A 21,814-nucleotide genomic window follows, 5' to 3' on the forward strand; every position below is an offset into this window, starting at 1 on the left:
ATCCAGTGGAGCTGGGACGGGGAAGGCGCCGGGAGGGAAGTGCCCCTGAAAACCGAAGAGAACCCAGACGGCACCTTCACGGGGATGAGTGTCTGCATGGTGCCCAGGAGGAGCACGACCCGCCCGGGGCCGCGAGCGCGAGTGTCCGTGGTGCAAACCCCTGGAGACCCCCCAGAGGAGAGAGAGCTGTGCGGGGGTGAGGAGGGGCTGCCCTGGGCTCAGGCCCTCCCCCAGGGTCACTTCCCCATGCTCCTGCTGCAACCAGCTCTGGGGACAGTTTTACCCAGCGCTGGGACACACGCAGATACAAGAAGGGAGAGCAGGGGCTGAGCACTGCCCTCAGGACCCCGGAGCCCCGCAACCTCTCATGCCAGCAGGGCTCACTCCACGGTCGTAGTGTCACCTGGAGGAGCGTAGGGTTGGGGAGCCAGGTAGGGCCTGCCCAGCACTTCCAGCCAGGCACAGGGCACGGAGAGGGTCCTGGCGTGAACCCACCCTGAGGGAAATCTTGGGGGTCCCGATGTGGGGGGTGGAGCTGGCGTTATCCACAGGGCACAGCAACCCCCTTGGCTGTCTCCCATGCCCAGCACAGCATGGAGCCTGGGGCCATGGCTCTAAGGATGGGGCCAGGATTGATACCCCACTCCTTTCTCGGGAATGGTTTTCCCTGCTGCCCCAGGCGGCTGTGACGCTCCCCAGCACCGGCCTGGATGCAACAAACCTCCAGCCCTCACTGTGCGGCAGAGTGGAGCCGGGTGCTGTGCTCGGGGGGGGCCACCCTGCCAGGTGCCGCCCTGCACCCCACACAGGCCGGGCAGGAGTCCCTGGGGAGGGCACCCAGGAGCCCCTTGGCCCCTGTCACCTGCTCCCTGCAGGGCCGTGTCCCCTTCCTCTCGCCCGCCCGCGGGAGGGGGCTGCATTGAGGGACGGAGGTGGGAAATTATGTTGCCTAGAGGCCACTTAACAGGTTTGGGTGAGATGTTGAGGGCCGCACATATAACACCTTTCAGAAGAAACCAGTCATTTACTAAAAACGAAACATCCACTTAGCTTCCACTCTAGATTGTACTGTCACATATTTTCATTTTCTTTCAAAAAAATAATGTTTCCCTTGATTGACGTGATTTTGACTCGTGTCTACAGAGGTGCTTACATTACAGCTCCCAGAAAATCTGAGTCTTGTACATTGTGTGTGGGGGAGGGTTGGGTGGTGGCTGTGAGTGCACAGGGGTGGCGCACACGTGTGTGTTGGGGGTGTGTGGGGTACGCTGAGCAGTGGGTGTGGGTGCACAGGGGTGGCACACGCACGTGTGTCAGGTCACATGTGTGCACACAGTGGGGCAGAAGATGCTGAGGCGAGCAGGGAAGCTGCAGCCAGAGCTCCCCTGACAGCTGTGGCTCAGGGCCCCGCTCACAGGGCTGGGAGCTGCTCCCTGCTGTGCTCGTCTCTCCCTGACCTGCCCGGGGGTTTGCCAGCTCGAGCCCAGGGGAGGGCCTGCTGCTGCCGGTGCTGTATTGGTGGAGACATCTTTCCCTGAGCCAGATGAAGGGCGTGTGAGCCCGAAATCTTGCAGAAAATAGACATTTTTTTTCTATTTCTCAGTCTGTCTAATAAAAGGTATCATCTCCAAACCAAAAGCTCTAGATTTTTGCATTTCTGTTTCTAAAGCAACACTGGAGCCCGGCCTGCAAGGACAAGGGATGTTGCTCCAGGGTGTCCAGAGCTTCCCCAGCTCACGGCGGAGGGGGTTAAACGCACCGGGGAGCCCCAGGGGCAGGCGCTGCCCCCACTACACAGGAGTGAATTCACTACCACGGGACAGCAGGAAAGAGGATTTGAAATCCAGGAGGAAAATGATGAATTAAACGATGGATTAAAAAAGGAGAGAAGGGGAAAAAATAATTTTCTTGCTTTCAAAGAAGGATGATGAGAGGAAAGGGAAGACCAGCATCTCCCCTCTTCCCAGTAACGACTCCGGCACCGACAATACGAATGGGGGGAAGGAGAATTATTTTTCCTGCTTTAAATAATTGATTCAAAAGGGGGAAACATTCATTTTTCTGCCTTTCACATCAGTCCCTCGACCAGCGTGTTCAAAAGAGAAGACACGTCCCCAGCACGTGCCAGGAGCCCACACCTTCCCTGTCCCACGCCCCCTCCTTCTGCCAACAGCGCATGCGCAAGGAGGCATTTTCCCACCCCTCCCCTGAGGCACTGGCGCATGCGCAGTGAACCCTCTGTCCCTTCTCCCGGTGCCGCTGGACTGGCCAGAAGGAAGCAGCCACTCTGTGCGCATGCGCCTTTGCAGAGGGGAGGGCAAGGACTCCACTGCACATGCCCAGGCGGGGAGCCGAGAGGAGGCGGAGTCACTGCGCAGGCGCCGGCGGGGTGGTGCGGCTCGGGGCTGCAGGGCAGCGAGCTGGTGCGCGCGTGTTGGGGGTGCAGCGGGCTGCGGGGCACCGTGCGGGGATTTGAGGCTGAGTGCCAGGTGGGTGCCTGCAGGGGAGGTGGGGGCAGGCAGACCTGGGCCAGGGGCAGGGTCCGGGGTCTCCCAGCACCAGCCAAGATGCGTGCTGTGTGTGTCCTTCCCGCAGGTGGCCGGGGGAGCAGGCTGGTGGAGAAAATGCCGACCGAGCTGGAGCCTGTGGCAGCCGCGCGCCGTCCCTTCGCAGCCCAGGTGCAGCCGGAGGAGCAGGAGCCAGCAAGTCTCCAGGCTGGAGCAGACCGGGCGGGAAAAGTGACCTGGTGTCATCCAGGCTGGGACACGCGGGGCCTCCCTACGGTGCTGAGCGCCGCTGACAATCGAATAGCATCCCGTCACGCTCCCAGTGGTCCAGGATCTTCCACAGACCAGATAGACGCCTCTCCCGCTTACCCCTTTTCTCACTTTACCCCTCCTGATTTGCTCTGCACTGTGCCCTGGAATCAGTTTAGTGAGCATGTGTATCTATGCGAGACACTTTACTGCTCGATGCACCGATTTACTACGCCGTAGGCATCACCGTGTACATATGCAGATGCTTATTGCATAGTAAATTGATCTGCTCCATGGTTACTTTACTACCGCACGTGTAGGTGGCAAACGAACTGCAGAGTAGCTACTGCATAGCAAAGTCCGTGTAGACCGCGAGCAGATTTGCTCCCAGTCTGCTGAGGGGCAGGGATCAGGAGGTTGCTCCCTGGCCCCGTGAGCTGCCTGTTGCCGGCATGGGCTCCCATGGCAGAGCATGTCCTCCTGTCCCGGCAGCAGGGAGCTCCTGGCCCCAGCTCTGGAAACAGCTGGAACTGGGGAATGAGTTCCCCACCCTAGAGACCTGGCACCAGCACTTCCAAAGCCTCTGCTCCCAGGAGGCTGAGGAGCTTTGGGAGCTCTGCAGCCGCCTGCGGGAGCTGTGCCAGCGCTGGCTGGAGCCCAGCACCGCAGCAAGGAGCAGGTGCTGGAGCAAGCCCTGGCCATCCTGCCCCAGAGATAGTGCTGGGAGTAGGGACACGGTATAGACACCTGTGTCAAGTCAGTGGCCCGGGATGAGGGTTTTCAGCCAGGACAGGCAAGGGATGAGAAGTGGTTATTTCACCCTGATCATCACAGCTGCCGTCCCAACCTCCATGTGTCTGGGGGACGTTCCCCTCCGTCCTGTCTCCCAGTTCCTGGCTCCCCAGTGACAGATTTATCTCATTCCCAGATCACAGCGAGTGTGAAGGTTGAGGAGATCTCCCCAGACAAGATGCAGCCCACGGTGTCATTGCAGGAACCTGGCGATTGCTGGCTGGAGCAGCCCAAGGCCCATTGTACAGACAGGCATCGGGAGGAGGCAGGACTGGGGGAAACCACAGGACCTCAGGACAAGACCCCTCATGTCCCCAAAGAGCAGCCCTCGCCCGACCAGAAGTCAGGTGCTTACCAGCCTATTTGACGTACAACGTTAACATGCTCTTGGTACCCAAAGAGCAACATACCCTGTTGTTAGGGTGGCTGTTGAGTGTGGGTCAGCTGATTTTGGGCACAACTAAAAAGAAACAGGGAAGGGAGTGAGAGCTTAGCTTCAAGACAAGTGCTGTAAGGTGGGACACCTAGCAGCGCGTACCGTACAGTGCCGTACTAGGTCTCGAACAGGTCCAGGGAGCCAGTGGCAGGTCAGGTGCTGGATGCAGGCCAGGGCGTGGGTGTGGGTGCCTGCGTGGGTCCTGCGTTCGGGAGGAGAGTCTCCAATGGCTGCCTCTGCTTGTGACAGGGCGGCAGTATTTCTAAGCATGGGGTTGGGGTAGGACCCAACTCTGTCTGTGGGTGGGCAGCACCCTGATCTTTCTCACTGCATGTGTGCACCTCCCAGCAGGAACGGGCTTTAGCTTGGCTGGGCCTTGTAGCGCTACCGTGGTAATGACTATCTAATTGATTATCTATGCATGTTTTAATCAGCCCCTTTCCGTGCCCCTCTGAGCCCTCCCTGCCCAAGAAAAGGCTGGTGCTCCGGTCAGGGCAGTGGGTTTCCCCAGTGGTGTGTGGCTGCTTCATGTACAGGTAACCCCAGGCCTCTGTCCTGCTGCAGATTCTCCTAAAACAGAGGAGACCTGGGACTGGGCACCAGACGAGAGCTGCTCAGGTTCCTACCCTGGACAAAGTCCTTCCCCAGGAGCAGGTAAGGAGTGGTGGTTTTACCCTTCTAGCAGCAGGAGGCATCCCCATCGGTGGAGAAATCTCTGCCAGAACATTTTGATAGTTTCAGTGCTCCAGCTGGTCAGCCTTTCTTGTTCCCCCAGCGCCCCGGAAGCATTTCACGTACCCTGGAGCAGTCTGATTTTGCATTTCCTCCTCTCCACCCTCCTTAACGTGTGCATGGTGACATCGCACCAACATCCCTCGGTTCTCTCCTGGGAAGCGATGTCCCTGCAGGCTCTGATCACCACCCTGCACTGGGTGCAGTTTTGGATCTCCTGTCCAGCTTTGACCCTGTGGAGGTCTAGTAAAACATCTGTGGGACTATACGTTTTCCTTCTCCCTGCTTTTCCGCACACTGAAGCCTCCAGCTGGCATAGTCCCAGGCCAGTACAGGAGACTAGCAGAGCTTTCCCCATGCCAGCTGCACCAGGCTAACCTGTGCATGCTCTTCCCCACCCACACATACAGGGACCTTTAGCAGAGCTGATGAACAGCCTCCTGAGGAGGTGCCCGTATTCCTGGAGCTACAGAGGACTTGCCCGGGGAGAATGGGAGAGATGGATTCCCTGATACCTCAACCAGGCCAGCTGGGGAAGGGGCAGGGCATGCCTCCAAAGCAGGTAAGCAAAGCATCAGGTTCATTTGTGGAGTGAAACTGCAGCTGGGGCAGAGGTGAGGGGGAGTCAGGGCTGCAGGGAAGAATTTGGGGTAGTGGAGAGACCTGAAGAGTGACAACAAGAGGAAGCCTGACTGGTGACAGAGGCTGCAAACACCAAGCGGGGATTAGCAGAACCTTGCTCCCACGCTCAGATAGCCAGGGTTGCTGACGCTGGAAGGCACTCAAAGTGCTGTCTCATCTGCATCTAAGGATCAATCAGATAGGACATTTTAAGACCCGAACACCAAGAATGAGGCCCTCTAGGTCAGGGGCGGGCAATTATTTTGGGCGGAGGGCCACTTACTTAGTTTTGGCAAGCCATTGACAGGCAGCCAGGAGCTGATAAATATTCATTTTCTAAATGTTTAGGGGTCCCGCAGGCTGGATGGAATGGCTTGGTTGGCCACATTCGGCCTGCAGGCCGCATTTTGCCCACCCCTGCTCTAGGTATACTGTGACATCCTGCCACCCACAGGCAAAACATGGGGAGAGGTATGGGGGCACCTGCCCCCCCTGGCAGGGAGTCCATGGGAGCTCGCCAGCTCTGGCCCCACCGCCACTGCCAGCATCTGCGGGAGCTTGCCCAGACTCGGGAGGCAGCAGTCACCCATGCCGCCACCACCAGGAAGCACGACACTATGGTCTCTGCAACTGAACCCAGCAAGTCCCCTCCAGCCTGGCCTAGACCGTGGAGCGTATAGAGCCTCTGCAGCTGATGCCAGCAGGGTCTTTCCAGCTCAGCCAGTGGCCCCTCAGCCTTATGGGCATATAGTTGGGTAGGAGTGAGGAGCGCACCTGGCTGCTAGACATCTGTGCTAGTTTGAGATGATTTCATAGATTTCATAGGCATTAGGGCTGGAAGGGACCTCGGAAGATCATCGAGTCCAGCCCCCCGCCCAAAGGGCAGGAAGTCAGCTGGGGTCATAGGATCCCAGCAAGATAAGCATCCAGTTTCATCTTGAAGGTGTTCAATGAAGGCGCTTGAACCACCTCCGGTGGCAGGCTGTTCCAGACCTTGGGGGCTCGGACAGTAAAGAAATTCTTCCTTATGTCCAGCCTGAAACGATCTTGTAGTAGTTTGTGACCATTCGACCTCGTCATCCCTTGGGGCACTCTGGTGAACAAACGTTCCCCCAGATACTGGTGGTCACCCCTGATAAACTTGTAGGTGGCCATCAGATCACCCCTGAGCCTGCGCTTTTCCAGGCTAAAGAGCCCCAGGGCTCTCAGCCTGTCATTGTAGGGTCTGCTTCCCTGACCCCTGATCATGCGCGTGGCTCTTCTCTGGACTCTCTCAAGCTTCTCCACATCCTATTTGAATTGTGGAGCCCAAAACTGGACGCAGTACTCCAGCTGCGGCCTCACTAAGGCCGAGTACAGGGGGAGAATGACGTCCCGGGATTTGCTTGAGAAGCATCTCTGGATGCAAGCCAGCGTTTTGGTCGCTTTACTAGCCGCAGCATCGCATTGCAGGCTCATGTTCATCTTGTGGTCAATGATGACCCCCAAGTCTCTTTCTTCCATAGTGCTAACCAACATAGCACTGCCGAGCCTATAAGGATGCTGCGGGTTTTTCTTCCCAAGGTGGAGAACCTTGCATTTATCGGCGTTGAACACCATCAGATTCTCGTCCGCCCACTTGCTGAGCCTGTCCAGGTCAGCCTGGATCGCCCGCCTGTCTTCTGGCGTGGATGCTTTGCCCCAAAGTTTGGTGTCATCGGCAAACTTGGCCAGTCCGCTTCTGACTCCAGTGTCCACATCATTAATGAAGATGTTGAACAGTATGGGTCCAAGGACAGAGCCCTGGGGGGCCCCATTGGTCACAGGACACCACGATGAGTGACTTCCATCAATTACTACCCTCTGGGTCCGACCCCGGAGCCAATTTTCCAGCCAGTGGATCGTGGGGGACCCAAGGCGACAATTGGCCAGTTTCTCCAAGAGACGATCATGGGACACCAGATCGAAGGCTTTTTTGAAGTCAAGATATATGACATCAATCTCATCTCCCTTGTCCAGGTGGTAGGTCACCTGGTCGTAGAAGGAAATGAGATTGGTCAAGCGAGACCTACCCGCAACAAACCCGTGCTGGCTATCCCTTAAGATGTTGGCATCGGCCAGTCCATTAAGGATGGCCTCCTTAATAAACTTTTCTAAGATCTTCCCCGGGATAGAAGTCAGGCTGATGGGCCTATAGTTAGCCGGATCCACTTTCCTCCCTTTCTTGAAGATAGGCACCACGTTGGCCTTCTTCCAGTCTTCGGGCACTACACCAGAGCGCCAAGAGTTTTCAAAGATCCGCGCTAGAGGCTGGGCTATGATGCTCGCCAGCTCCTTGAGTACCCTGGGGTGAAGATTGTCAGGGCCGGCTGACTTGAAGGTATCCAGCTTCTCAAGATGTTCCTTCACGAAGTCAGCATTAATGGAGGGCAGAGGATCACTCTCACCCAGACTTCCTTGTCCCGTAGCGGGCATGGGCGTCCCATGGGACTGATGAAAGACTGACGCAAAGTACCTATTTAATAGGTTGGCTTTTTCCTGAGCATCAGTTGTCAGCTGCCCCATCTGGTTCAGCAGGGGTCCAACGTTGCCCCTGCTTTTCCTCCGGCTCCCCACATATCTGAAAAAGGACTTTTTATTGTCCTTGATGCTCAAAGCTAGCTGGAGTCCAGTTGCAGCCTTGGCTTTCCTGGTCTGCTCCCTACAGGACCGGACCCGTGCAGAATAATCCTCCTTGGAGGTGACTCCCATCCTCCATCCTTTGTAGGCCTTTCTTTTTAGCCTCAGGAGGTCTGCTAGGTCCCTGGAGAGCCAGGGGGGCTGCTGTGCCCTCTTGCTGCCTTTCCTCCGAGATGGAATAGACTTAGTTTGTGCATTGAGGATCGCTCCCTTGAGGAGCAACCACTCTTCTTGAACTCCCCTCTCCCTGTGGTCATGGTCCCTTAGGGCATCACTGACAAGCCTCCTGAGCTTGTCAAAGTCGGCTTTCCTGAAGTCAAGGACTTGCGTGTTGCTGACCGACTTGCCAGCTTTTCGGCGGATGGTGAAGGTGATCAGCTCGTGGTCGCTGTCACCCAGCTTCCCATCGATCACTAGGTCGCCGACTAGGTCCTCCCCAGTAGCCAGCACCAGGTCGAGCAGCGCTTTGCCTCTCGTTGTCCCATAGACTTCTTGAGTCAGGTAGAGGTCATCCACGCACGAGAGGAAGCTCTGCGACCGCTCAGATGAGGCAGAGGACAGGGTAGATTTGCACCTTACAAACTAAGTGAAGCTGAGAGGCACAGCAGAAGTTTTTGCAAGGCCAAGCTCATTTCTCAGGTGCAATGAAAGGACATGGACAAGCCAGGCTATCAAATAAAGAGTGTCTTTTGAATACCAGATACGGTGGGGGGAGGGAGGTGGGAGTCAAGACACTGCTGGGAGAGGGGAAAATAAGTGAAGGCCCCCACACAAAGCGCACACAGAAGCCTGTGTATTAAGGATGGAGCCCGGTTTGCACTGGGAGCCACTCCAAGGCGTGGTACCCTGGTGTGAATGGGAGTTGGTAGCCTGTTGTTTGAGAGGCTGTTTGAGCTTGGGAGGCTGCCTGTTAGCCAGACCGGTTTGTCCCCCATGGCCGTACTGACCAGCCGTCCTTGTCGACGAGGGGATGGAGGTCAGTAATGGTGTGTCCAAGGGTTTTGAGCTGGGGGCTCTGGTGACACTCGCAGTAGCACTCTGTTGTCTTTGCTTCCCAGGTTGGTATTGCGGGAGGTGGGAGTGAGGTCTGAGCCTGGCTTTTTCGCTTGTAGTGATGAGTTTTGGGATTGTTTTCCAATTGTAGGAGTCTCTGCTGCAGGCCTTTAAGGTGTGCTTCGTGGCGGATGGCAGGTATTGATGCAAGTAGTGTCGTAGCGTAGAGCCGGGGTTTGAACGGTGTATCTAGTGGTGGGCTTAGGACACAAGCTAGCTTTACTAGGTGGTAGGTTTCTGATATAATGTGCCAACGTAGCCATTGCAAACCTTCAGCGTGGTGTCTAGGAGATGAATTTGCTGGATGCAATATTCCAGTGTTGATTTGAGGGAGAGGTGGAAGTTGTTAAAATCCTGTTGAAATTTCTCTAGAGGTTCCTTGCCGTCTGTCCATAGGATGAAGGTGTTATTGATGCACCTTAGTAAATGAAGTAAATGAGAGACAGGTGTGGAGGGACCAGACTTCCTGGTCTGTCTTTAAAATATTGTCATGTTGTGAGGGCTGTATGCATGCCCGTGGCATTGCCATTTGTACTTCTGTATGGGGAGTCCTTGTATCTGAACTAATAAGGAAGCTGGTCCCTATGCCAAGTAAGATTAGCTGCACCATCTCCCTGGATGAGATGGGCTAGGGCAGAAACTTTAACTCTTATGTCCACAAAGCCATCTCCACATCGCATAACAGCGGAGTAATAGGGAATTTTGTACCCCTACCTGTCAAGACTAAGCTTGCAAAACTTTGAAACACAAAGTAAGTCCAGCTAGGGCTGTGGGGGCTGGAAGCAGCTGGAACAGGAGATAGTGATGCTGTACGGCTTGTGTCTGCAGCTCTGGGACGCCTTTGAGGACGTGGCTCTTCATTTCACGCGGAAGGAGTGGGCGCTGCTGGACGATGGAGACAAGGGGCTTTACCGGGATCAGATGCTGAGGAATTACCAAGCCCTCGTTTCCCTGGGTAAAGCTCTGGGTCTTGCTTATCCCTATTCCTATGTGAACTCTGAAGTGTACTGTCTTCGTGTTTTTCAAACCCCATGAACTTGAGACTGGCGGTTTAAATCTTCCTCCTCCCCGCTGCCGTCACTGATCAGGCCTCTCTCGCGTTTCATATTTATATATCCTCCTTCATGCGATTCAGCCGCCTTCCCTTGAGTCTTCTCCATTCTTCTAACTCCTGGTGCTGCCATATCCAGCAGCTTCTTGGCAGCATGATCTTCCTTTGCCTTCTTAGCGTACTCACATCATTTCCGATTCATTGCGCATACAAATTCACTGTCGGCTCTTTCGGGTGGAATTATTCTGATTTCCTCCCTCTTTGACTTAGTGCATCCTGTCCAACCATATTTAAGGATCCAAGCATAGAGGATTTAGGTAGAACTGAATCCAGCTTCTCCTCCTTTGGTTCTTACCAGGCAGCAGTTAATGGAAGTCTTATCAGCCTGTGCTGCTACAGCACAGGTTTTGCATTTCCTCAACTCCTTTAGTGACATGCACACACGTGATGGAGCCCAGGTACTTCTCTGAAAGCTGCCCTGAATCCTTCCTATCACCTTCATCTCTCTACACCACCGGCTCTGGCTTAGCTGCAAGACCCGTGCTCTCAAGCTCACTTTGCCTCTCAGAAGTTTCCTTCTCCTTACACCCTCCTGCATGTCAGGTGCCCGTCACCGTGATAAAAAGAGCTGAGCTTGGTGCAGGGCCTAGTGAAAACCAGTTTTCATTTCCAGAGGATCTCTAATACACAGACTTGCTCTGGGTTGTGTGGAGGTTTGAGGTACTTATCTTTTACTGGGTCAGTTTGGTTTTCTGGTGCTTTTTTCCCCCTCCATTTCTTCCAAAGGACTTCCTTAGGGAAGTTCACTTATGCTTTTTCTAGCTGAACAGAGACCATATAGAGCTTTTGGCTCTTTTTCTGTGATTATCCTGAATATTTCAGAGTAGTTTTGCACACTCCTAAAATCACACTGATTATCACTCATCTTGGTGGTCCTCTTGAGTCTAGCTGCAACAACCTTTTCCTTACCTTTTTCAAGGAGTGGCTAAGTAACTGTTCTCCAGCCATTGGAAGATTGATCTTTACTACCTATCTCTTTGAAAAAGAAATGTGATATATCAGTCGCCTTTCACCCTCCATCTCTTTTCCTGTTCGTTTTTTAGATGAAATGCCGTAATTCCCATCCCGTTGATCTCCTAATTCCATCTTTAATTTAGTGAGCGCGTCTACATGAGACACTTCAAGCTCAACAAACCAGTTTACTGCCCGGTAAGCATCACCAACTACACATGCAGATGCTTATTGCGTAGTAAGTTGGTCTACTCCATGGTTAATTGGCTCCCTGCAAATGTAGGTAGCAAATGAAGTGCAGAGTAGTTACTGCACGGCATAGCACGTGTAGACGGCCTACTGGGAGCAAATTTGCAAATGGCAGGGGACCATTGTCCAAGCCCAGACTCTGCCATTGCCCTGCCCTTGCAGCAGACAGCTCCTGGGGGCAGGGAGCAATCTCCTAGCTCCAGTGGGGAGATGGCTGTCTCCTTCCCAGTATCCCAACATATATCCTAATGAAGGCCTGTATTATTATAGGAAGACTGTTGGTTTGCTTTGCTACATAGGTCAGGGATTCCCTACAAGCTAATGTGTACCATGTCACGTCTCCCCCAGTTTTCCCTTTGTTATATTTAGAGAGTAGCCCGAAGCCATCAAGTAGCATGCTGTGCTGAGCCACTGGGCGTTCACAAGATATCACACTTTCACTCTGGTCCAAATATCTCCATTTCTAGTCCTGGTGCAGTGTGTTTGCCTGGAATAGCCCTCTCTTTTAGATGTGGCGGCGGGAGCTGTGATTCAAGGGTTGTCCTTGTTTTGGGAAACTCTGTAGATCATTTCCACATTATGGGGTTTCATGTGCTGTAAAATGTGTCTCCCTTTTTTTCTTCTTTTGTCCATCTTAATGAGCCCCGTGAACTTTATCCTAAATCCTGTTGTATCTGGTAACCTATGCACCCATGCCTGCCCTGGGATCATCCTCCCATTGGATGGGGTGTTAGCTTTAGTTGCATCTGCAGTTGTTATAAAATCATCCTCTCCTGTGCCCTCTTCATGACGAATTACCCTCTGTCCCGGAAAAAAACAGTTTCCTTGCGAGCGATCTGTCATGGGTTCTTTTTGGTGCCTCGAGGCCTCACTTTAAAAGTTCACTAAGAATAAACTCATTTCCACTTCTTCACTTGCAGTTATATATGTTATCCATCCCGAAGCGTGTCCAGTATCTCTTAATTTTGGTACCTTGAAAACAGCACAAGCTTTTCTGCTTTCTAATACCTCCATGAATCACAGCATCATCACCCCTGGCCCTCGTGACTGCAAGTTTCCTACCCTTTTTATACTTCTGAGTGGTTTCTGCTTTGTTTCCTATGAGCGTTCCTCCACTACCAGGGTGACGAGGATTATCATTTATTGAAGGCTTCTCCCTGTAGTGCCACCTGTCATCCTAAATATCCATCCTCCTTGTCCTTCAGGGTCCTACTGGAATCCCTCAGCTGAAGGGATCCGTTCCCCAAATTCCGGTTTGTTATTGTCCATCCAGTCCCCAGTCATGAACACTTGTTAACCGCTGCCCCAAACAGGATATCGAGGTCCCACACCTGACTTAATCTGCCGCATCCAGCGAGGAGAGGTGGAGCTCTGGGCATGCGATGATGAGGACCGTGGGGAAATCTCAGAGTCGGAGGAGCTGCTGCCAGGTGAGCTGTGGCTGTCCCCTCCCCAGACAGACAGGGGACCTGCCCCACGCGGACTTGCCCTCGTCTCACCCCCGCGCTCTTTCTTGCTCAGGCAGGGGGTCGGACTCGACCTACTGAGGTCCCTTCCTACCCTACATCTATGAATGTATGAAGATAGCTTATCTTCTAATTTGTCCTAGCAGGTATTATTCCCACACCCTGGAATTCATAGACATTAGGGCTGGAAGGGACCTAGTCAAAGCTATGGAGTCAAGCAACTGTTCCTTTCTTCTCCCCCTAATTACGCCTGTTGAGGGAAAATGGAGTTTGCTGCCTCAGATTTTAGGCACAGATCTGGTTTCCCTTGGAAATGCTTGTGTGCCACAGAAGCAGCTGGTGCAATGTAAGGCAGAGCTCCCAATATACCCGTGACTGATGGCGAGCCCCAAAAACCCACCAAGAGGCTGCTGACCCTTGCGCACAGATGCTGCTCTCAGGACTGCCAGAGCTCAAGGGTGAGCAGCGGAGAGCAGGCTCACGTATGCACTTTGGCTTCCAGAGCACGTGAGCCCATTCAATTAGAGTGCTTGGCTTCGTTTCCCCATGGACCCGCCCATGCTGTAGGATATAGCAGCCCCTAGAGAGCCTCACACTGGCTTGAAGCATATCCTTTAGTTCTCACCCTCGGCCCATTTGAGCTTGACGCTATTCATGTGCTGTTCTGATGCACGTGTCCCAGCGGGGTCTGACACTGGGCCAGAAAACCTGAGAGTCTGGTTCTGAAACCCATCGAGTAGGGAGTATTAGCACGGCACGGGGACCTGCCCCTCCCTCACACGCGGTGCTTGGGGTTTGCAAAGGAGACCTTGTTTCCTTAAGGAAACACAGGTGGCCATATCCAGTCCTGCTAGGGGGGCCGTTGCAGCAGAAGGAATAGGAGGGCAGGGACTAATCTGGAGTTTCTCTTCCCCTTGCAGGAGGTGCCTGTGTGCCCAGCAGAGCTGACGAGCAAGGTCCTGAGGAAGGACCAGCAAACCTGGAGCCACGACAGGCTTCCCCAGGCTGTTTGGGTGAACTGGACTTGCTCAGACCTGAGCAGGACCAATGGCCCAGGAGTCAGGGGAGGCCCCAGAAGCAGAAGGAGGATGTAGCACTGAATCAGGTACCGTCTCCAGTGGGGCAGGAGAGTGGAGATGGGACAGAAGACAGAAAGGGTCCTGTGTTCAGGGAACAATTTGTGGAGCTGAGAGATCTGAAGAACCACAAGGCAAAGTTGGAGTGGAGAGAGAGCCTGTGTCCAAACCAAGCCAGTGGTGAGGGCCTGAGAAGGAAGCCGGAGCTCACCACCAAGCCCAGGGGGAGAGCCCGGCCCTGCCCTGAGTGCAGGAAAAGCTTTATCTGCCCTTCACTCCTAGCTCTGCATAAGATAAGGCATGCTGGGGTGAAGCCCTACGTATGCTCCAGGTCTGGGAAGAGCTTCGCCTGCCTCCTGACCCTGGCTGCTCACCGCAAGATCCACTCTAAAGTGCTCCCCCACCGCCTCACCAAAGGTGCGAAGAGCTTCGTGTTCCCCTCGGACCTGCTCCAGAACCAGCGCAGGCGCAGGGAGAAGCGTCGGTACTGCTGTGTCACGTGCGGGAAGACCTTCGCCCGCTTCTCCTTCCTGGCGCAGCACCGGAGCTCCCACCTGGGGAGGAAGATGCACCGCTGCACCGAGTGCAGGAAGACCTTCGTGTGCTGGCGAGGCCTGTCCGTGCACCAGTGCGCGCAGAGCAGGGAGCAGCTACACCACTGCACCGCATGTGGGAAGGGCTTCAGGCAGCCCTCCAGCCTGGCCAGGCACATGCTCGTGCATACAAGGGAGAAACCATATCATCTCTCTGCATGTGGTAAGGGCTTTACCGTCCTGGCCAAACCCCAGCGCGTCCACACCGGGGAGAAGCCACATCAGTGCTCGGAGTGTGGGGAGAGCTTCACCTGCGCTTCCCGCCTGGCGCAGCACCAGCTCGTTCACACCGTGGAGAGGCCACATCAGTGCTCTGTGTGTGGGAAGAGCTTCTCCCAGTCTTACTACTTGGTCCGGCACCGGCACATCCATGTAGGGGACAAGCCGTATCAGTGTCCGGATTGTGGGAAAAGGTTCACGCGGTCCTCGCACCTGACCGAGCACAAACGCATCCACACGGGAGAGAAGCCGTACCAGTGCGCGCAGTGCGGGAAGAGCTTTATGTGGTCCACCAGCCTGGCCCAGCACCAGCGCATCCACACCGGGGAAAAGCCGCATCAGTGCTCGGTGTGCGGGAAGAGCTTCACCCAGTCTTCGAACCTGGCCCAGCACCAGCGCATCCACACTGGGGAGAAGCCGTATCAGTGCACTCGGTGTGGGAAAAGCTTTGCCCGCTCTTCCTACCTGGCCCAGCACCAGCTCATCCACATGATGGAGAGGAGACATCCGTGCTCTGTGTGTGGGAAGAGCTTCACCAAATCCTCCCACCTGGCCCGGCACCAGCGCATCCACATATGGGAGAAATCGCATCAGTGCTCGGAGTGTGGGAAAAGCTTCACCCGCCCGTCCCACCTGGCAAAGCACCAGCTCATCCACACCGGGGAGAGGCCACATCACTGCTCTGAATGTGGGAAGAGCTTCACCCAGTCCTCCACTCTGGGCCGGCACCAGCTCATCCACACTGGGGAGAAGCCGCATCAGTGCCCCGTGTGTGGGAAGAGCTTCACCAACTCCTTCAACCTGGTCCAGCACCAGCGCATCCACACCGGGGAGAAGCCGCACCAGTGCTTGGTGTGTGGGAAGAGCTTTACCCAGTCCTCCACCCTGGTTCGGCACCAGCGCATCCACACCGGGGAGAAGCCGTATCAGTGCTCGGTGTGTGGGAAGGGCTTCACCTGCTCTTCCCAACTGGCCCAGCACCAGGTCATCCACACAGGAGAGAGGCCGCACCAGTGCTCTGTGTGCGGGAAGAGCTTCACCCAGTCCTCCAGCCTGGCCCAGCACCAGCGCATCCACACCGGGGAGAAGCCACATCAGTGCTCTGAGTGCGGAAAGAGCTTCACCTGCTCCTCCAGCCTGGTCCAGCACCAGCGCGTGCACACGGGGGAGAAACCATATCACTGCTCTGAGTGCGGGAAAAGCTTTATCAACTCCTCCAACCTGGCTGAGCACCAGCGCATCCACACCAGGGAGAAGCCGCATCGGTGCTCTGAGTGCGGGAAAAGCTTCGCCTACTCCTCCAACCTGACCCAGCACCAGCGCATCCACACGGGAGAGAGGCCGCATCAGTGCCCCGAATGTGGGAAGAGCTTCGCCCAGTCCTCCAGCCTGGCCCAGCACCAGCGCATCCACACCGGGGAGAAGCCGTATCAGTGCTCTGTGTGTGGGAAAAGCTTTACCCGGTCCTCCCACCTGTCCCAGCACCAGCGAATCCACCCAGGGGAGAAACCCCATCAGTTCTCTTAGTGTGGGAAAAGCTTCACCTGCTTTTCCTACCTGGCACAGCACCAGCTCCTCCGCACAGTGGAGAAGCTACACCGGTGCTCTGTGTGGGAAGAGCTTCACCAAAACCTCCCACCTAGCCTGGCACTGGCACATCCACATGGAGGAGAAGCAGACTCATGCGGGTGGACTGGAGAAAGAAATCACCCAGGCTTTGACCCGGATATGGTGCAGCACAACCCAAAGGACACAGAGGCTTGTCCCCCAGGTTTGATCCGAGAGAGGTGCTAAGAGGAAACACCTCGGGCAGAGGGCAATCCAAATGCTGGGGGAAGCCTGCGTGTTCCCCATCCTTCTCAAACAGCCAAAAAGTTCTTCCTGGGAACGAACAAGCACTTTCACAAGAGGGTGCCCTCTGCAAGACACCTGGCTCCAAATGACACCCAGGGACAGCGTCAGCCACCTCCCAGCTTCGTCCTCACTCCTGTTCAAGGCTCTGGAGATGTGGGAAGGAGAGCATTTATGGCTGGAGAATCATTCCCTGACCTCGCCTTTCTTCTCTACCACATTGGCCTTCCCCTTGGTTGGCACATGCCCACTGGGTGTCTGCAAGGAGCTGCTACTTGCACCCCGAGCCCGGTTTTGCTTTGCAGCCTCTCTCCAAAACTGCACCGCTGGCTGCCTGCTGCCCCTCTGCCCTTCATTGCATTCTCCATAATGCATTTTCTATTAAAGCCCCAGAACGGGATGTGCTATCCCTGTGGCTGGCATCTGTGTCTTCTCCAGAGCTGTGCAGCGGGAACAGACCCCTTTCCAGGGCAGAGCGCTCTGTGCCTTCCCACCCCTTCCCTTCCAGAGGACTCACTGCAATCCAGGCATTGTTGCTAAGCCGTGGGAGCAGGAGTTCATCACACTCAAGGCCTCGCTCCCACGTCTTGCTGTGCAGCAAGGACCCTGCCCTTTTGAAGAAACATCTGACCGGGGGGCAGTGGAGCCTCTTTTTTGGGTGGAATGGGTGAAGGAGGCACCAGCTGTCTCCTGTGGGAGGGTGGGGAAAGTAGGAAGACCTCCTCCTGGTGAAATGCAGCATGTTGTAATCTCTCGCCGTGACTACTAAGGCCTCCCTGATCGTTGTGGGGACGCATGTCCTGCTGCTTGCTGCCCTAGAGACCCCTGCAACCTCCGAGGCAAAGAGTTGCCGGCCCCGCCATTGCTAATTCCAGGGAGGGAGCAGCGCAGGAAGGGAGAGCTTCCCCCTCCCAGGCAGCTCCTGAGCTGCTCCCGCGCGCAGAAACCAGGGGAGCGTGTTCAAACAGAGGTAGCGCAGGGGCCTGCCACTGAGAGGTGCCTGGGGCTGCTCCCAGCCTGGGCAGCAAGCAGGAGGGGCACGATCCAGAGACCCCAGCCTGGGTGCTGGGGTTGCAGAGGTCGGAGACTGCCGCCACCAAAGCACAGCTTTTGCACCAGAGGCAACTACAGGACTCGGCTCGCCGGGGCAGGAGCAGGAGACTTCAGAGCAGGCCCTATCCATGACCAGAGACAGCAGTGGGGAGCAAAGCCTTTGCCCGAGGGGCACGGGGAGGCTGCTGAAAGGCCTGGTGTTGCTGCCCCTGGCCCTGGGGGAGTGACTGCTGCGTGCACTGCCATCGCTGGGGAGATGATCACACCCGGTGGCTCTGGCACTACTGTTTGGGGCATGGGCTGGGGCCTTTCTGTCCCTTGCCAGCTCTTGGGGATGGAGAGAGCAGGAGGGCGCTGGGGCTGCAGGGCTCGGGGAGGTGAGGCATGGGTAAGAGGAGTGATGCAGGGACGAGGGAAAGCTCTGCCCTCCTTCCCTACGTTGTTGGGGCTTGTCTCCACTTGCAGGGACGTCTCTGCTGCTTTTCTGCTCTGTTGTCCCTTCCAGACTCCTTCCTGGCCCTAAAATATTCTCTGTGGGTTTCCTTGCTCCTTCCTTGGCCAATGTGAGGGGTGTTTAATTGTCCACAATTCATTCCCATCGCAGACTCCAAGGTATCTGTGCCCAGACATAAATCCTGGCAGGATTTGGTCCTAGGGTGTCCTGACGCCTCCGAGATGGAAACAGCCAAAGGTGGTATCATTGAACTGCTCTTCCCAAGCCTTCAGACTGCATTTGGATAGCAAATGCCAAGTACCAGTACCAGTATTGAGTTGGTCTAATAAAAGATCAGTTACCCAAAGAGCCTTGTCTGCCTATGTCCTTAGACCAACACGGCTACGCCCTACACCCCTGGATTTCCTCAAGAAATCTGGCTGGGGTTACCTAACCCCAGCACTGTTTCCTCCCCGGAGTAGGGGGTCAGACCCGGTGATCTACCAGGTCCCTTCCGACTAGAAATCTCTGACTCCCGGGTGTCGTGGCCTGCTGGGGGGGCTCCAGGATCTGGTATCTGCCACCCCCTCGCGGTGTTTGCAACCCAACGAGCATCTGTCCTGAGGCCAAGCCACAGCCTCCTGGGCTGCGTGGACAGGAGTTGCGCTTGCAAACCCAGGGCAGAGACTCCCCCGCTCCGCGCGGCACTGGAGAGGCCTCCCCTGCAGCCCTGGGTCCAGTTTGGGCCCCGCAGAACGAGGAGGAGGTGGACGGGTTGGGAAGAGCCCAGGCGAGGGCCACAAAACCGATCCAGGGCCTGGGAGAGCTGGGGTGAGCGAGTCTGACGGGATCTGATCCCCATCTTCCCAGCCCTGATGGACGAGGACGGAGCTCTTCTTTGGCCACGGGACAGGAGGGGAGCAATGGCCGCAAGCTGCAGCAGGCGAAAGGGAGGCTGGAGACGAGGAGGCCCTTGCTGAACGTGCGTGTGGTCGCGGGCTGGAACAGGCTGCGCAGAGCGGGAGTCTCTATCCGAGGAGGTCTCCAAGGGCAGGTAGGACAGGCCCGCGGCTGGGCTGGTTGAGTCCCGTCTCGGTCTCGGTCTCTGTCTCTATCTACCTAGAGCTCCATCTGTCCCTGTCCCTCTGTCTGTGTTTGTCTCTGGCCATCCATCTGCCTAGATACCTATCTATCTGTCTTCATCTGTCCATCTGGCTGCCTCTCCATCTACTTGTATACCGCTATGCCTCTCCCTCTCCAGCCATCTAGCTCTACCTCTGTCCCTACCCTGATATTTCTGTTCCTCTCTCCATGTATCATTTAGCTTTATGTATCTGTCCCTCTCTATCCATCCATCTTAATCCATCTCTCTCTGCCTCTATTGCCCTCTATCTAGATATCTCTAGCTACTCCTCTCTATATCCATCTCGCTGTCTCTATGTACCCGTCCTTCTATCTCCCTAGATATCTCTATCCATATATCTATCATCTACCTATCCATCTCTATCCGTCCATCCAATGAACCAGAGCATCCATCCATCTCTATCCATCTCTCTATCTCTGTCTACCTACATAGATATTTCTATTCATCTATCCATATATCATCTAGTTATCTGTGCATCCAGCCAATGAACCAGTCAGCCATCTGTTCGTTTCTATAATCCCATCCACCCATTCATCTGTCCATCCATCCAGCCATCCACTTGTCCATTCATCCATCCCTTACTCCTCTCCACACACCAACTGTATAACTCTGTCCACCCACCCACCCACCATCTCTCTACCTAGGTATCGCTATCCCTCTATCCATACACCTATAATCTAGCCGTCTATCTCTGTCCATCTCCACCTCTTGCCATCCCTATGTTCCTGCTTTCTCTCTCTCTCTCCATCATCTCTCTGTTGCCCTGCGGTGCCCAGACCCACTGAGCCGCCAAATGGTGGCAGAGACCCAGAGCAGATCCTACCAGCCCCCTGCCCCCCTCCCCAAGCCTGGTGTCCAGCTCAGCCTGGGGTGCCCAGCAGCATGGAGCAGCCCCCAGCGCTGGGGAGGGGAGGCTGCAGCCCGGCTGGGGCCCAGATTGTCCCTGCCTGGGGGCCTGGACCCAGAATGGCCTCCGACGCCTGCCGGGTGCAGCTTGTGGAGCCACGGGGCTCTGGGAACTGGAGGGCACGGGTTTGCTGGGCAGGTGCTGTGGGTAAGAAGAGCAGGGCACGCGCACAGAACCCAGGCATCCGGGACACGGATACTGGGGGACACGCACAAACATACACAACACCCCCAGGTGTCTGGGACACGTGCTTAGAACCCAGACCTCTGGGATGGACACACACACACACACACACACACACACACACACACGCCTCCCCCCCAGGCATTTGGGACACATACACACGTGCATGCATGCACACAACCTGGGCATCCAGGGTGCACACACATGGAATCCAGGCCTTTGGGACACGCATACAACACCCAGGTTTGAGACACACACATTCACAACCCAGGCATCTGGGGTGCACACACACAATCATCTCTCCCTATATCATCCAGGCTTCCAGACACGCACGCGCACACACACACACACACACACACACACACACACACACACACACACACACACACACACACTGCAGGCATCCTGGACACACACACGCACATGCGCGCATACATGCACGCATAGGACCCGGGTGTCGAGGACACGCAATGTAGAACCCAGTCGTCCAGGGCACAGAAACACAGATGCACGCTCACAAAACTCAAACATCTGGGACATGTGCACGTGCACACACACATGCTTTCCCCACAGCAGCCCCCGTGGAGAGGTCTGAGATCCCAGGGATGGGTGCACCAGCCACCCCCACCCCAGGCCATGCAGTCTGTCCTTCCCAGCTCAGTGTCCCCAGGGATGGGGGGGCCCTGCAGGCCCCAAGCCTGGCTCCTTGCCCCACTGGGGCTGCCTGAGGCCTGCCCGGTGGGGCAAGAGGAAGGGATCATCAGCCAAGATACAGAGCATCTCCAGGCCCGGCCCTACCCTGCCCCGGTGCTGGCGTCTGCCCCCCACCGCTGCCCTGGGACAGACGGGTGAAGCCAGCTAGGTCCAACACGGCTGTTTATTGACGGGAGGAGACGATCCACGCAGAGGCAGAGAGGAAGCAGAGCAGGGTGGAAATACCCACATCCTAGCAGGCTGTTGCCACAATCACAGCTGCCACCATCACTGCCGTCTTGGCCCACATCTCCAATGTGTTGTGGCCACTGTCATCTCAAGACCACTGTCGCTACCATTGTGCCCACTGCCATTGTCAACATGCCATGGCCACCATCGCTACTGTCATGGTTTCCACCATCATGTCGTGGCTGCCACTGCCACTGCTGCCATTGCCACCATCATGGCTGCTGGATAGGGCAGAGATGGCCCGTGGCTGGGCTACTTCAGCCTTGGTGCCCAGGAACCGGCCGCCCCCTGCGCCCCACATTCACTCCAGCTCTTCTTTCACCCTACGGGGTGGTGGCAGCGGTGGCAGCTCTGGTTCCTCTTTGAGCCGTGGGTCCTGGTGGTGACAGGCGTTGGTGATGCCAGCTCCTCCTTGACCCCCCGGGGCTGTCGTGGGTGTGGTAGTGGGCCACCTTGCAGTTTGGGTAGGGGTAGGGCTCGCCACCAGCGTCACGGGCACTGCCAACATCACGGCCACCGGCGTCGATGTCCTAGCTGCCACCAACATCATGGTGGATGGCTACCGCCATGGCCGTCGTCACTGCCATT

General features: G+C 55.9%; 1 protein-coding gene across 1 annotated transcript in view; it reads left to right on the forward strand.

Annotated features, from left to right (window-relative positions):
* The first annotated feature begins 2,277 nt into the window (after window positions 1-2,277).
* Window positions 2,278-21,814, forward strand: part of LOC102575841 (zinc finger protein 850-like) — a 29,302-nt gene continuing 9,765 nt past the window's right edge. The window contains exons 1-8 of the mRNA XM_059731596.1: window positions 2,278-2,423; window positions 2,596-2,783; window positions 3,685-3,895; window positions 4,549-4,638; window positions 5,127-5,278; window positions 9,877-10,003; window positions 12,673-12,789; window positions 13,746-16,230. Of these exons, the coding sequence (XP_059587579.1) occupies window positions 2,336-2,423; window positions 2,596-2,783; window positions 3,685-3,895; window positions 4,549-4,638; window positions 5,127-5,278; window positions 9,877-10,003; window positions 12,673-12,789; window positions 13,746-16,230 (3,458 nt within the window). The 5' untranslated portion in view covers window positions 2,278-2,335. The remainder of the gene's footprint in view (window positions 2,424-2,595; window positions 2,784-3,684; window positions 3,896-4,548; window positions 4,639-5,126; window positions 5,279-9,876; window positions 10,004-12,672; window positions 12,790-13,745; window positions 16,231-21,814) is intronic.

The sequence above is a fragment of the Alligator mississippiensis genome, chromosome 7, assembly GCF_030867095.1.
Source record: "Alligator mississippiensis isolate rAllMis1 chromosome 7, rAllMis1, whole genome shotgun sequence".
In the NCBI taxonomy this organism is placed as follows: Eukaryota; Metazoa; Chordata; order Crocodylia; family Alligatoridae; genus Alligator; species Alligator mississippiensis.